The following is a 15,235-nucleotide window of genomic DNA, read 5'->3' on the forward strand; positions in this document are numbered from 1 at the left end:
AAATAGTTTAAATATTCACTGCTCTCATGACCTTCTGCAGTTGTTTTTTTATCAAGAGGATTATCAGTTACAATTCATGGACTGGTGAGGAGTAAGTCCTTATATTTCTTTGAAACTGCACGGACTGCTCGAATGAGATTTTAGATCCACTGTCACTTCTGCTGCAGAGCATGGTTTTTATAGCATCACTTTGGAATGATCCCTGAACGGTTTATAATACAAACTATTTAACTTAACTTTTTAACTTTACAAACTATTTAACTTCAACTCAGAAAGCAAAAAAAAACCCCAACCAACACAGAGTCCTGGGATGTAATACAAACTGCACCTCATCCTTTCAGGCACATTTTCATCAGGTCAGCTCTTCTCATCTTATTCATCAAACCCTTTGTGTAGGAGTCACAGCACTACATAAACATTAAAATCCTTAGCTATTGGGAAATGGCAGTCCCAACATGTCTTATGCTAGCAGTTTTCTTGGAAGCAGCAGTTTCTTACAGCACAGTTGGAACTGCATTTGAAATACCTTTGCCTCTCCCAACATCAGGGGAGAGTACATCTTTACGTACAAGCCAAAATAAGCATAATCTTGTTCAATCATCCTTCATTTTTCCGATCACAGTAGGAAGAATTATTGGAACTATTTAGGACTCAGTGGAATGGAAGCTGCTCCTGAGTTTACCCGGTTCTAAGTGGCTATTACTAACATGCAGCATTTGCCAAGAAGCAACAGGATTTTATTTCTGTGGTTTTGCAAGTGTTTTGGTGAGGGCAGCAAGCCAAGAGAGAAAATGGTGCTTCCAGCACGAAGTAATCCTGTTTCAAACTTAGTAATTGCTGTTAGATAGGCTTCTAGAAAACTCTCTGTCTTATCACTCCTAGTGTAAGTTTCAGCCCTGGAAAGATGGTAAACCTAACATTTGAAATACACTATTACAACTTAAATATCCAAGAATATTAAGTAAATGGCAGATAGGTCCTTTTCAAACCACATCCTTATCTACAGAATTACAAACAGTTATGAAGACTGGTTATGTTTCTTTACAATCATATTGCTCTCTAGAAGCTGATCTTCTAAACTGTTTATGCCATATGTTCACAGCCACTCAGTGAGCTCAGAATAATGTAGGGGAGTTACCCTAAGGGTAGGAAAAGCTGGATCTGTTTCTTCTTATATAGCAAGGCAATTCAGCCTAATTTGTAATGTCTTCATCAACAAGAAATGCTCCTGATAATGAAGCTGGTAGAGTTATGTACTCCACACACTAATCTAAGCGTGATGCAAAACATCACATAATTAGCAATCTAACATCTGGAGCTACAGTTGGCATTCCAACTCCAGACAGGCTCAGTACTGTGCATCTCTCCAAGAAACACCAGGCACAGTTACAAGAGGCATTGTTCTGTGCTGGGAAAGTGATGTTTCATGATCCCAGTATTGAACCTGACAGCTAAGCACAAAATCAGAGCATGCAATCAAATCATTCTCCTCTTACTATTAACACCTGAATTGATTCATTATCTTCTCACTGACAATAGATACTATCTACTCCTATGTGGATGTGGCATGCCATCTTTTTTTTGCCAGTGGCTTAACCACTTCCCTTGTTTTAACCAGTTTCCTCTACCACTGTATGACATCCTCTCTGATTTCTTGCAGTCCTCACTGTCTTTCCTCCCTCAGTCTCATCCTTTCTTTACCAAGGTCCCTTTTGTGGTCTTACTCAGCTCTGGATCTAAATAGAGCGGAGTTGACAATTTCTTCCACAAGTTGGACAGTGGAATGAGAAAGCAATTAGAACACTAGCACCTGCCTAATGTGTTAGGAAACCCTCCCTTGACTTCAAGATGTTTTGCTCCATTAGCACTAGAAATAGAACACAAGAAAAAACTCTTGGTGCTAATTCCTGCTGGACTGAAAACTCTGAACTGTCAAGAATTGGTTCAATAGATAAAATAATTCCCTTTGAACTCGCCAAGCAGGCAAGCAGCTGCAAAGTGAAATTCCACTAAAATTTCAGTACATGTCTCAGCCTCCCTTAACACAAAATTGCCATGAGTTTGAAAAAACGTTTACTTAGAAATGAGCACATCAATAGCAGCATCTTTCTTTTGCTAATGACCCAAGTAACACTCAACTGCTTTTCAGACTTCAACCTGCACACTATGATTTTTTTAGGAGCTGCATCCTCTTTTATAACAAAAGTCAGCTGACTGATAAAGACTTTTCAGAGCTGTTTTCTGCAGTTTCTTGAAATCTTGCAGGAGTGCCAAGGGATCTCCTGCTGACAAGTTGAGAAACACTGCTCTAAGTAATTGTTCTGCAGTTTTGTAGCTTGTTTAGAAATAAAGTCTCTACTAGAGGAAAAATACAGCACTGTCACACAGTGGTGAGACATGGGAACAGGTTGTCCACAAAAGATGTGGATGCCTCATCCACAAAGCTGGATTCATTCCAAGGCCAGGCTGGATGGGGCTCTGAGCAACCTGGGACAGTGGGAAGTGTCCCTGCCCATGCAGGGGAAGGTTCATGATCTTTAAGCTCCCTTCCAACCCAAAGCATTCCATGATTACTGTAGATACTCAAGCTTCCTCTAACCCTTGGGTGCTGTGTACTACTGATGGGCTTCAGATCCTAAGTACGGACATTTGTTGTGAATTTGGTCTAACAAGGTGCACCTACAAGCAGTGCTCATCAACTCACTGCTGTACTTCATCTCAGCTGAATGGAGTATGTTTGCATTGTACTGAAACTGCAGGACACTTCAGATGAAATGTGTGGGTGGTAAGTTACAGAAGTTCATGTTAGACAGACAATTTAGATTACCTAGTGAAGGGTTCTTGTGTGATATATATACTCCAGAACTAGACAGTACACAAATGTCTTATCTACGTAGCTGTACAGTTGCACTGGCCTTTTAATTCCTGTGGGAGAATGAACCCATGTGTCATGCTGTGGTCAGACAGAAGTGGCTACCACACCCCTTTGGTATGGCAGTGGTGTGTGTGCAGTCCCTACTGCTCGGAGGAACACACTGGAGGGAACTGCTCACACTCAAGAACAGGAACAGATCGTTTTGGCTAGGTTTAACAAAAAAACATTGAAATTGTTCATGGTATACACAGTACCATAAACATGCATTACACTTCTTACCACATTACACTTCTGCCATCTTTTGGCATTGACGAGCTTCAGCAGATTTTGAGGAACCAGATAAGCTACAAGCAGGTTCATGTCTAAGGCCCGGTGTTCTGAATGTGCAGCTGTAACTACAGCTAACGGAAGACCAGTAAAGCAGAAAGGTATGGCCCAAGACTAAAAAGAAATTAAAAAAAGTAAGTTTTTACCTGAAGATCAAGATGAAATATATTGCTATCAAGTATTTTCAAGAAAGAGTTCTCTATTTTTACCTTGAAATACACATTTTTATTCCCAAATCTTTAGCATTATGGTCACTTTGCTGGAAATGAAATGTCAAGCAAGTAAACAGTTCACATTTTCAAAACAAGCACTTACCAGAATTTGATAAACCTGGCAACTTTGTCATAATGCTTTTACTTTGTAGTCTCTCTAATAAATTACCCTGTACCATACACTCTCCATTCTCTTTTCTTCAAACACAAGTGATGTTCGTATGTTGGATTTTACCAAATTCACATGCTCAAAGATATTATCCTTAAAAAATTTGATCAAGTTGCACAGCAACATAGAAAATTTGAAAATAGTAACAAAATTGTTGTCATTCTTGTGCCATCCTATTATGTCAACAACCTCTCTGAAAATCATTAAGGATGGAGGGCCAAATGCAGCTCTTGGCCAAGCTTAGAGCAATTCCATTGACTTTAAAAGGAATGCATCTGTCCTGTGAGGTTACTTTTAAGTAAAAGCTGCCTCAGGTTAATGGAAATTAAGCTGTCATCTATTATAGATTTTCAAAAGGGACAATTTATCCTTTATCACTGGGCAAAAATGAATTTTCCAAAGTATTAATGAATTTTTGTCTCATCCATGCTTTGAAGTTTTGATACCATTCTAATAGCTTTTTTCTCCTTTGAATCTTTTCTTGTAAGCTCAGTTTTTTTTCTTTCTCTAGAATAGCAGGAAGCTCTTTCCAGTCTCTAATAAAGATAAATGGAGCCCCCATGGTTTTTAATAATTGCAGCGGAGCACTGTGGTACATTGATGAATTTCCGCAATCACCCGGTGTCATTACATCTTCTATAACGGGCAGAGATCCATATGAACAAGCCTCATAAATTCTGTAACATTCTGTATTTATTCCCACCGGGCACAATGTCAAATCACTCTGCAGCAAGGCATCTTGATAGTTTTTGAAACTTTCATTTGTTTCTTGAGGCTGCCACCTAGGAAGGTAAAAGGGGTGAAAATTAGTATTTTTCTCACAGGTACCACAATGAAAAATTAGAGATACACTTTTATTTCTATTATTTATAAAACTGAAAATGCTATCAGTGTAAAAATTTTATATTACACACACAGTCAATTGACTTTTACTTTTTAGTCTTCATTGCTTTTAAAAGTCTTCTAAAAATGTATTGAAAATGTCACTGTTAAAAATAGATTGTAATATGTGGCCCTTTTCAGAAATTATTAATACTTAGAAGTGTAAGAAACAAATTGAAACGCCACTTCAAATCTTCTGCATGACTTGGATGATGCATACATCAATTTACTTCACAGCACACTTTAGAAACAGACAAAAACTGAGACACTCAATGGACTTTTTAATGACTTTTTTTGGCCTCAGAAAAAGCTTGCTCTTCAAAAGCTAGGACACACAGCAATTTGTTTAAACTGAATTCATCTATTTGAAGTGTCTCAGTATGTCTGGGAGATAAGAGTTTGTGTCACAGATACAATTCATCTCCTGAGACTCTTCATCAGGGCAGCTAAGGTCTAACTGAGCACCACTGTGCCTGCTATCCAGCATTTTAGAGGTGATGCTTTTCAAAGTAAAGAAACAGAATCAGAACCCTACTCTTGTTAGTCAAAAACAACTGTGCTGTACAGATTAAATCCACTATCATGTGGAACACAACAAAATCTGGCTGTCTTCCTTTCTCTAGAAAGACATTAAACTCCACAAAATACAGGAGAAGTGTTTCTTCTCATAATCAAATATTTGTAAGAAAAAAACAGATGGTCTTTGATAGTTTTATATATATATATATGTAGGAGATTTTTCTATACTAGATTTAAAAATGTGCTTTATGTAAAATATAACAGGAAGGCAGTTATGTTATGATGACCTAAACAAAGAGTCTCTGCAATATCCCAACTAATTACCTTACAATTACCCTACAGGGCTGATTACCTTCATTTGTACTATTTTTTAACACTCAATAAAAGATTGGTAATAATGAATCAGACAAAAACCTCAATATTTTCATGAAGTATATTAAAGTCTTACTGTTCTCTGGCTGCAATCCAGCAAAGTTTGTCAAGCCCATCCTGTTTCAGAATTTCAATTAGGGTTTCTCTGGAAGAATTCTTATAAACTGTTCCTAAGAAATTACATAGATATGATCTCGGATCATGTAGCATTGACCAGCTGGGTTCCACAACCGGAAAATTTCTGTAGCTGTAAAAACAACGTGCAAGTTAGACAACTTTATCAAAGGAAAACATTTTGCAACATTTATTTTTCAGTGCATCATATTTTAAGACTAAACCCACCTACTTGTTGCCAATCCCTATCTATACAGACCGACCCACAAGTAAATCAATTTAAGTCCTCTCCTAAAATTATGTCTTTATTCCCTTTGCCCCCATCAGTCCCTTCACAAAGTTTCCAGAATACTTACATCTTCTTTCAACATCAGAAATATTACATGTACGTATTACAGAATGTCCTAACATGCTTTTCCAAAGAAGCTGTTCTTGATGCAACCACAAGTTTTGACTGAAATGGCCAGTTTAACGCTAACAGTGGCACATAAGCCTCACCTACCTTGATCTCTGGATGTGCTTATCTACTGAAAATACCACTGGTAACCTCTCAGTGCAAAATCTCACCTTGACCTGAGTGAATTTCAATATTCTTATCTTTTGGCTCCTCAATAACTTGTTGTACATTATTTGATGGGGCAGTCCTTCCCTCATTCTCCTACTGCATGATGAATGTTAATTCACTTAGTTTCTAATAACCATTTGTCCCTTCATGATAAATATTTCTGCATCATTCTACATCTTCATTTTCTCTCTTTATTTGGAAAATCTGGCATATTTTAATGCCTTTAACCCCATTTTTTTACAGCCATTTTATGCAAAGGCCAGGAACCCCATTTTGATACCAAATTTATCTTTCTCCAGCCAGCTCTGCACCCTAGCTTATTGCTTTAAGTGCTGTTGCTTTCTCTTAACTGTCACCTTAATCTCTGTATCTCAAAACTCAACATCTTTCCACTCAGGAACTTACCATCAATTCTTTGACACCATCAAGAGTCCAAATTTTGTGTATTTCAGAGACACTGTGAACAAATTAAAATTGTATACAAAAAAGATCTATACAGTTTTCCAGCTTGTTGAGCCAACTGGATCAATACAGGATATTGAATTCAAATTCAACACAAGATATGAAAATAATCCTGTATTCCTTTCAGCTTCTATTACCCTGGTAAGTAGCTAGACCACTATAAACTCTGCTAATATGAAGTAATATATCTATATGAAGTAGTATATCTAGCTGAAACTTTATTTAGTCCACATAAGTAGTCTGAGCACTTGAGCACAACAAAAATGGATTTTTTTAAACAAGCAGTTAAGCCAGCTTACACTGCTGTGATACTGGAGTATAACAACTCCAAACAGAAATCTTTTGAGCCATAATGGAGGTTAAAAAAAGTACTCCTTCCTTTCCTGAACTAATAGTACCTGCCACTAATAAAAAGTTATTTAGTTACATAAACATCTTTTGAATCTCCATGTAATTGGAACATATTGCATCAGCAGTTATGATAAATCTCAAGAGCAAATCTACTGAAGAATGAATAAACAGAAAACTTTAGGAGACACAGGTTCATTTTCCTAAGGTCTCCTAAACACGACTATTCTTTTCCTGTCATCATTTTTATTGCTAAATGCAACTTTCAAAGACTCCAATGCCTGATTTAGAAATTGACTGATAGGATCGTGTTCTGCGATTTACTTATTACAATTGTTTTGGGCACCAGCAGTAACACTCAGTCATATTTTCCATACCTCATGCACAACAATTAATTAATCAAGTGCAACTCCTGTCTATGGCACTTACGTAGCTACTCCTAAAGGCCACTGGAAAATATCTTCTTCATTTACGAAGGCATAGTCATAGGTAACAAAGAGCAGATTTACAAATCCCCCGTTTCGTTTCAGGTATGGCTGAATCCAGGCGTTGTTGCACTGCTCGCTCCCGAGCAGCAGCACTGCCACGTGCTGGATTTTGCGGGTCTCCATCAGTGTCTGTGCGTAGTGCAGCCACTGCGTGGCGTAGGCGATCTTCGCCGGCTCCCTCCCGTTCAGCACCAGCACCACATGCTCCGCTTCCACCGAGAAGTAGCCGGGAACTACAGATGGGCCGGTGAGGAAGCTGAGAAAACCAAAATACAACACTAAATAAAGCTAGACTTTGTAAGGCAAATTATTGACTTCAATCTTCCAGCTAGTCTTTCTACACAATAACGGAGTATGTACTCCATTATTTTTTCTTTGATAAACTAAATGCAATATACTGCAAAATTACTGTGCAACTATAACCACTTCTGTTGATAGTATCTACTGCTTAGCACAGGAGTAAAGCTGCTTTCATTTTTATTCAGGAAAAAGGGGATTGACTTCAATAAGGTATTTTGTCAATAAATCAGAACTAATACCATACTCAGACCTCAAAATGTGTGCAAATCACCTTTCAAAAAAGGGTGCACCTTGATGTTCACTAAAGGTTAAACATTTTCTTAAGTCCAGTAATAATCAATGAATGCTGTGTTAGAACAAGAGAGAGGTCCTTCCCAAAACCTGAAGACTACACTAAATCTGGTATCATTAAGAGTGATAGCTTGTCTTGCTTAGCTCTTTTCTCAGTATTTTGATTAAGTTTCTACTGAGTAGAATCGATAACACAAGAAATATCTGAATGTAAACTTAGGTTAGTTGCATGACCCAGGTCAAACTTGAGGCTCTGATATAAAGTAGTAAATGTAAACATTTTAGTTATAAAATAGCATTTCTAAATCTTGCACAGTGTATTTAATGGAAGAATTTCAGTCACATAGCAAAATCATTAAATCTTTAATCGTTTGCAAGTTATCTGACAAAAGCCATTTATGAACTGCAGTGAAATAAATCAGTATTTGCCAGCTCCTGCTCTTCAGTTACCTGGTGTGTTAAGAGATTATTGACTGAGTGCAAAGAGGTAGCAGTTACACAGCTTGGGAAAAAGGACAAAAAGCAGTATTTTTTTTTGCTAGGAGCCAGTTAAGTGCTAGTTTTCTAGGTCTGCTGCATTGCTAGTTTTTCAGCTACCAGCAAAACTTAATTTAGAATCGGCATGAGTTTTAACTCATTAAGTGCTGAGACTAACAGCTAGTTTTAGCTCAAATATACTTACTGAGGAAAAAACACCCTCACCACAAAAGCTGTAGAAACTATTCCAGTGAGATTGTGTCAAACAAACTGACCTTAGACAAGTGTATTTTAAACCCACATTAAGCCAACATGCTGTTGGCTTGGTGGGAGTGATGTATTTTGGAGTAGAGATTTGTAAGACTCATGACTTGGAATCAAGACTTCTAATACATTAAATGTTAAGTCACATCAAGACTTAAATCCAAAGTTTAACAGACAATGAGAACGGAATCACTAGAATTCCTAAGAGAGGATACCTTGAGTTTTGAAATGCCTAAAATAGGGACAAATATGTACAGGTCCAGTGATCACCTTGAAAAGTGGCTTGAGGAAAAAGGGTTTTTTCTATGACACAGCACTTCAACATCTTTACAGCAATAACAAGATGTACAGGTTAGGAAGCAATGACCTGTGTGTAAGAATACATGAAGTTGAATGGTATAAAATTACAGGGGGGGGGGGGGAAAGTAACATGGTGCAAGTCTCATAAATCCCATACTTTAATAATTAAACCACCATGCTAGAGTTGTACTATTAACTCCCAGTCAGAACTCAATTGGGATTGGGAAACAGAACAGAGATTACAAAAGCTGCAAAGTTAAGGAAATCATCCCAACAGTACTAACTATGCATATGAAGGCTAGATCAAAGATAATATGGAAAGGTTACATTTTTTGGACTAAATACATGACTTGCTTTCTACAAACCCCTTATTTTTCCATACTAGTCATAGACAGTCATAAAAAAAGAGGCTGTTTTAGACTGGGTCCTACAGTGCCCATTCTGAAGGGGTTAGTCATTCTGTAACAGCAATGATTAAATTTAACACTTGCAGCAGGAGAAATAGTAATAAATACATCCAGCATAGAGATAATCCATATGCAATAAAGGAATTACAGAAAAATGAAAGAAAAAACAAGAAAAGAACTTGAAAATGAGCAGTCCAAATCACAAGAAACTTTCAAGGAGCTTGTAGACTGTTCAAAAACACTGTATAAGAAGCCTAGACATGCTGTGTGCTTCAATCCAAAAAGTAAACAACACAGAACCTCCCCCCCAGCCCCATATGGCTTAACAGAAAAGTAAGGGAGATTCCCACACCTAACTTATTTGCTTCAGCAAGAAATAAAAAGTTGAAGATCAGAAATAGTATATCAAATGGAGGATTTGAACCTGGATAGCATTCACTTGAGAGTTTTGAAGGAACACAGAATTGCAGAACTGCTGGCAGAGGCATGCAGCTGTCACTATGAAGAAACACTATGCTTGCTACGTGGTTCACCGTATTTACACCAAAAACAACTTGACAGGACTCTGGAGAACAGTCAGTATTAATTCCCTCTCTGGAAGAATCTGTAATAAGCAGTAAGATCACTGATCTTATCAATAGGTAAGGTAAGATCAATAGGCAAGGTAAGATCACTGATTACATATAAGGATAAGCACTGCTCGAAATGAGTTACCCTGTTTCACTGATCTGATGAAGATCTATGAGCATGTCAATAAGAACACAGATAAAGAGGAACCAGTGGATGTAGTGTTTCTGGATTTTCAAAAAGCTTCACTACTGGGTTTTAGTAAAACTAAACTGCCAGAAACTATCCCAGGTGGAATCCTTTGATAGATAGAAACCTCTCCTGGTTGACTGAGGCAATGCAGCACTGAATGTTTATAAAATAGAGAGGGTGTGACTTAGTGGAATAGAAATATAGGAAAGCTCTTACCAAATAAAGAGGTAAGAAGTTTGACACTCTGTGCTATACAACATCTTCCTAGATGACAGAAGAGAATGGTGTGAATTGCTTCAAGCCAGAGAAAGCGTTTCTGCTCTCTTGCTTTTTGTATGAATGGGCCAAGATGTTACTAAAATCCGCAGCTATGAAGTTCCTTCTCCCCTCCTGTTTTTAAATAAAAAAATCTGCATTTTATGCAGAAGCTGATACTTTATGTATTTTTTGGCAATTTCTTTGGTGAAAAAATGAACCCATCAGCATCCATAATAGAGATGTGTATTCTCCATCAAATATATATATAAATACACACAAAATGGACTTATTCATGCAACTGTGTTCAAGTGATATTTTGGCATTTTTGTGTCTTTAAATTTGGTATTCTTTGAAAACATTCACCAGAGGTCTATTTTTTAACAATCATTAGACTTACCACAGAAAACTGCAGAGCAGCACATATTCTCCAAATATGTCACCTCAGCTAGCTCCCTCTAGCCTCATCTAGTAATCAAATGGAGATAATTTACCTCAGCCAGGCAGTAAACAATTCTAGAAAATCTTATAACCAGTGAGAAACCAAAATCACATAATTCTTCTCCACAACATTTCCAAATAGAGTAAAAAGTAGCTATTTCAGAAGCCTAGTTGTTAAAATAAGAGTTATATCACATATGTTCTATACTTTGCACAACAAGTTTCTACTAGTCTGTCAGAAGTCAACCTTTGCTATGTTGGTACTAAACTTAAGCTTTGTATTTTTATAGGGCCTAGCATCCAAGTTGAAATTAAAATAGGGACTTGATTATCCCTGGCTCATCTACACATAACAAGAAGGTATTTAAATGCAAGTATAGAAGTCTTTATTTGAAAGATGCATATCCTAAGGAAACATGTGAAGTTATTAATCATCTGAAACAGGCACACTAGAAAGAAAATAACCATAATCAGTCAAGTGGCAGACTCATTAAGCAGAGCAAATTGTTTTCATGTTATAAATGTGAAAAGCAAGAGCTTGAAGAAATTCGCATGTCAATACCAGGAAGATAACTTATCATGGCAGACTCTGGAAACAACAAAGTCTTTTGCCACTAAGACTGCACTGGTTCAATATTCAAAGAAAGGGCTGTATCCTTTCTCTGTATTTGTGAATTGAAAGCTCTATTGCTCTGTCAAGGAGACTACCAAGATGCAGTAGCATCATTCATAGTTGATTCTCTCAACCTGTAGGATCATCTTTTATTTGCAGACAAGGAATACAGCTTTTTCTGTTGAAGAGTATATAAATTCACCTATTTCTTCTGAAAAGACTCTATGGCCTGTACCATGCTCACTGTTAGACACTTTGATAAACAATTCAAAATAATTTTTAGAAGTTTTGTGATCACTTAAAACCTCCTTTCAATTCACAATCACAGGCGTACTTCAAACACTACCTTGAAATATTTCAACTAGATACACATCTTGTGCAAGGGAAAAACAGCCTTTTAAAGCAACACATGTTTCAAAAGTTAAACTCACTTAACTGTGTAATTTATTTATTAAAAGAAAACTTTTTTAACAGGCCAGTCCTGGTGCAAGGGACTAAATGTTGCAGGAGACCTACTTCTGCAGACTGGCTAACTGGCCAAATAGAAAAAAAATCCTTCAGCTTCCACTGTATCTTCACAGAAAGCATTAAAACTGTATTAAATAGGGACACACAGAAAAGCTCTGTATTATTCACTGAATAATATAAAATATTCGACAACAGTCTTAAAATATACATGATTACAGATCAAACACCACTGTTAAAGCAAACAGTGCTTTAAGTGAAATCTTCCCTTCCATGCAAAATTTTTGTTTGCAAATCAAGTAGGTAACCAGAAGCTAAGTCTCACAGATAGCCTTTGTTATAAAAAGAAACAAATTATGGTTTTGACACATTCCTATTTACGAATGAATGAGCCAAGTCCCTTTTCCCTGAATACAGCAGAGACCAAATAGCAGGAGACATTTTCCTGCCTCACATATGCATGCCTGACTTTATCAGCTATGAGCCCCCAATCCCAACTGTTCTTGGGGTTGTACCCTGACCCTGCCACCGAGGTTTCTTGGCTGTTCTTTCTCTCAGCATTGTTAAGTTTTTCCGTATTTTTTTTAATAACACAAGCCATCAAAAAGCAGATTAAATTGCTCCCTAGTTTTCTATTTTTTAACAGTGACATGATTGGTCTAGAATTGGTTAGATTTATCAAGTATGTGTTTCCGTGTAAAAATGGTAATTTTCAATGAGAAGCTGTGTGCATATTCCATAGTTATCAAAACATTACAGAATTAAAGTATTTGCAACTGTATTAAAATAACCACAACTCTGAGATAGGCAAAATAATGCTTGAGCAGTGCATTATTTAATTTAACTTTCCAATTAATTATTTGTTAAAGTTTACACAATTGAAATCAACATCATGAACAATACCTGAAGTATGTTTTTCCTGCTTTTTGGCTTCCTTCTCTCCACTGTGCAGTCACATCAGCTGGCTCAAGGTGCCCCCCAAAAATATGTTGCCAAAGGTAAAGACCTACGTAAATGAAGACATGTTGGAGAATTTGAATGTACAGATCTTGCCTCCTCTACACTCCAAAAAAAAATTATTTCTGGAAAACGAAAAAGCATCACAACATAAGAAAAAAAATGTTAGAGCTTCTTGTATAACATGACTTGGAATTAGTAAAGATGATTTTTTTCTACATTAGCATTTAAAAAGATTCTTTCTGACAAAGTATCAGCAGATGAAGATATACACTACTGCTTCTGTTAGCAACTCTTCCCAGCACCTGCACCACTAAAAATGAGCAAATATTACCTGGCATTTTAAGGACAAGCATACTTCTCTTAAGCTTCTGTGAAATGCACCTATTTTTATGATGGTAATATACCAGGTAATATACCTATGTGCTCTACAATGCTACATGAAAGTTTAACTGTAAGCCCAGCATTTACAAAAAACCTAAAGTAAGAACAGTGATGTGTCTTCAGCAGTAGCTGAAGAGCTTGAGAAGACCTTGGCTCTCAGTTTGTATAGAGGGGAAACTCAGTATCTTCCACAACAGAAGAATTTCCAAGTTCATAAGTGACAGTACACTGCAATACAGAAAACGCTTTATTTCTCACTGTGTGATGCTTTATTTCACGAAGTGTAAATTTGACAAAAATAATCTGGTTAGGCAAGTAAGAGGCCTCTTCTTGCATCATACTGGAAACTAGACTGGATTTAAAAAGTAACTGTGTTTCTTTGCCAACTGAGACATTCTCCTTGACAGATGCAGAAAAAAAGCCTGGAAAGGAACTGATACAAAGAAACTGGAGTTGAACTTCTTATACTGCTATGAATTTGAATAACAGCTAGGATTTCCTTAATAGCCCTCATGTACCAATATGTATATTACTGAATCATATACATAAATTTTAATCATCAGGAAACAGAGAAAAGTGTTATACCACAAAGGTTAAATAACCAGTAGACATGGACTACCTCTGCTTACCAATTGCTGCCTTGCCCCAAATCTGTACTCTAAGATTGGTCTGTTCTAGGTGAGACCTCGCATATTTTATCATTTTAAGATTAGCTTCATATCTCTGCTGAGAAGCAGCCAGCTCGTTTTTCTCATCCGCATCCCATGGATTCCAATCTTCATTTCCCAAGGCAACATGATCTGTGAAACCTAAAAGCGTGATTTACATTAAAAAAAAAAAAAAATCAAATTCACAGCTTTAGGAAGACTGACGAATTTTCTCAAATTCGTAATTTCACGCTGCACTTGACAACCATCCTTCAGCCCTGGGCAGGGAACACCACCATGGCTACCACCACCATGGCTACCATCACCACCACATCCATCGCCGCCCTCTCTCCGCCACCGGGCCGCACGGTGCCACCACGGCCCCCCCGCGGGAACGGCCTGAGGCGCTGAGGCGCCGGCCCCGCTCTCCCTCAGAGGCCGCCGCCAGGCGCCGCCCGTCGGGCCGGGCCGGGCCGGGCCGGCCCCGCACCAACCCCGCTGCCGCTGCCGCTGCCCCACCGGCCGCGGACAGGCCGGGCAGGGCGGCTCGGAGCGGCCCCGCCGCCGCGCTCACCTCGAGGGCCGCGGCGGTCCCGGTGCGGGCGAGGGGCGGCCGGGCGGCGCGGCCGCAAGAACACGGTGTAGGCCGCGTAGAGGGAGAAGAGGCCGTACGCGACGATCAGGGCGGAGCAGAGCCGCCTGCGAGCGGCCCGCATCCCGCCCGGCGTGGGCGGAAGGCCCGGCGGGCGGCGCCGGGAGGCGGTGGCGGGAGCAGACTCCGCCCGCCGGCCTGGGCCGTGCTCGCCGCCGAGGAGGCTCCGAGCCGCCGGTGCCATGGCATGGCCTGGCCGCAGCTCCACGGGCGCTGCCGGCACAGCTATAACCAGGCTGAAAACGGATAGATGAAGAGCACAGACAGATTATGGGAATTTTATTATAACGGAGAAAGCTTGCATGGATCAGTCACTCACGTTCCAGAGAAAAATAGAATGACTATCCACGAGTCCTTAAGGCTAGGCGCTACAGCTTCTGTAAGGCCTCTACCTTTAGACATGGTGTTCGTGTACAGCCTCTGCCTGTAGACAAACACCGTGACCCTAATTGTAGCCAAAAGCACAGTGACCTTCACCTACCCAAAGAAGAAAGTCTAGAAAAGTATAGATTGTAATGCACTGCATGACCCATGGCCTCCTCTGGGTATGCGTGGGTTTTTTCTTGATCAATTTTTTACCCTTATGAACACTAAACCTTGCTCTGACCTTGAACTAAAATTGGTTGAATGGACCACTGCTTGTTTCCAACAGAAATGTAACAACTTGTCTTAGAAGGTCTTCTGAAATAG

At 38.8% G+C, this 15,235-nt stretch overlaps 1 protein-coding gene across 1 annotated transcript; it reads right to left on the reverse strand.

Moving 5' to 3' along the window:
• Positions 1–3,404: 3,404 nt before the first annotated feature.
• RXYLT1 (ribitol xylosyltransferase 1) lies at positions 3,405–14,719 on the reverse strand. Its single transcript, XM_086884573.1, has 6 exons — positions 14,468–14,719; positions 13,876–14,055; positions 12,809–12,911; positions 7,275–7,589; positions 5,433–5,603; positions 3,405–4,365 (listed from the first exon to the last, which is right to left on the reverse strand). The coding sequence occupies exons 1-6, from the start codon at positions 14,607–14,609 to the stop codon at positions 3,948–3,950; spliced, it is 1,329 nt and encodes a 442-aa protein (XP_086740699.1). The 5' UTR covers positions 14,610–14,719; the 3' UTR covers positions 3,405–3,947.
• Positions 14,720–15,235: the final 516 nt, after the last annotated feature.

Source organism: Cyanistes caeruleus, chromosome 4 (genome assembly GCF_971803275.1).
Source record: "Cyanistes caeruleus chromosome 4, bCyaCae1.hap1.1, whole genome shotgun sequence".
In the NCBI taxonomy this organism is placed as follows: Eukaryota; Metazoa; Chordata; class Aves; order Passeriformes; family Paridae; genus Cyanistes; species Cyanistes caeruleus.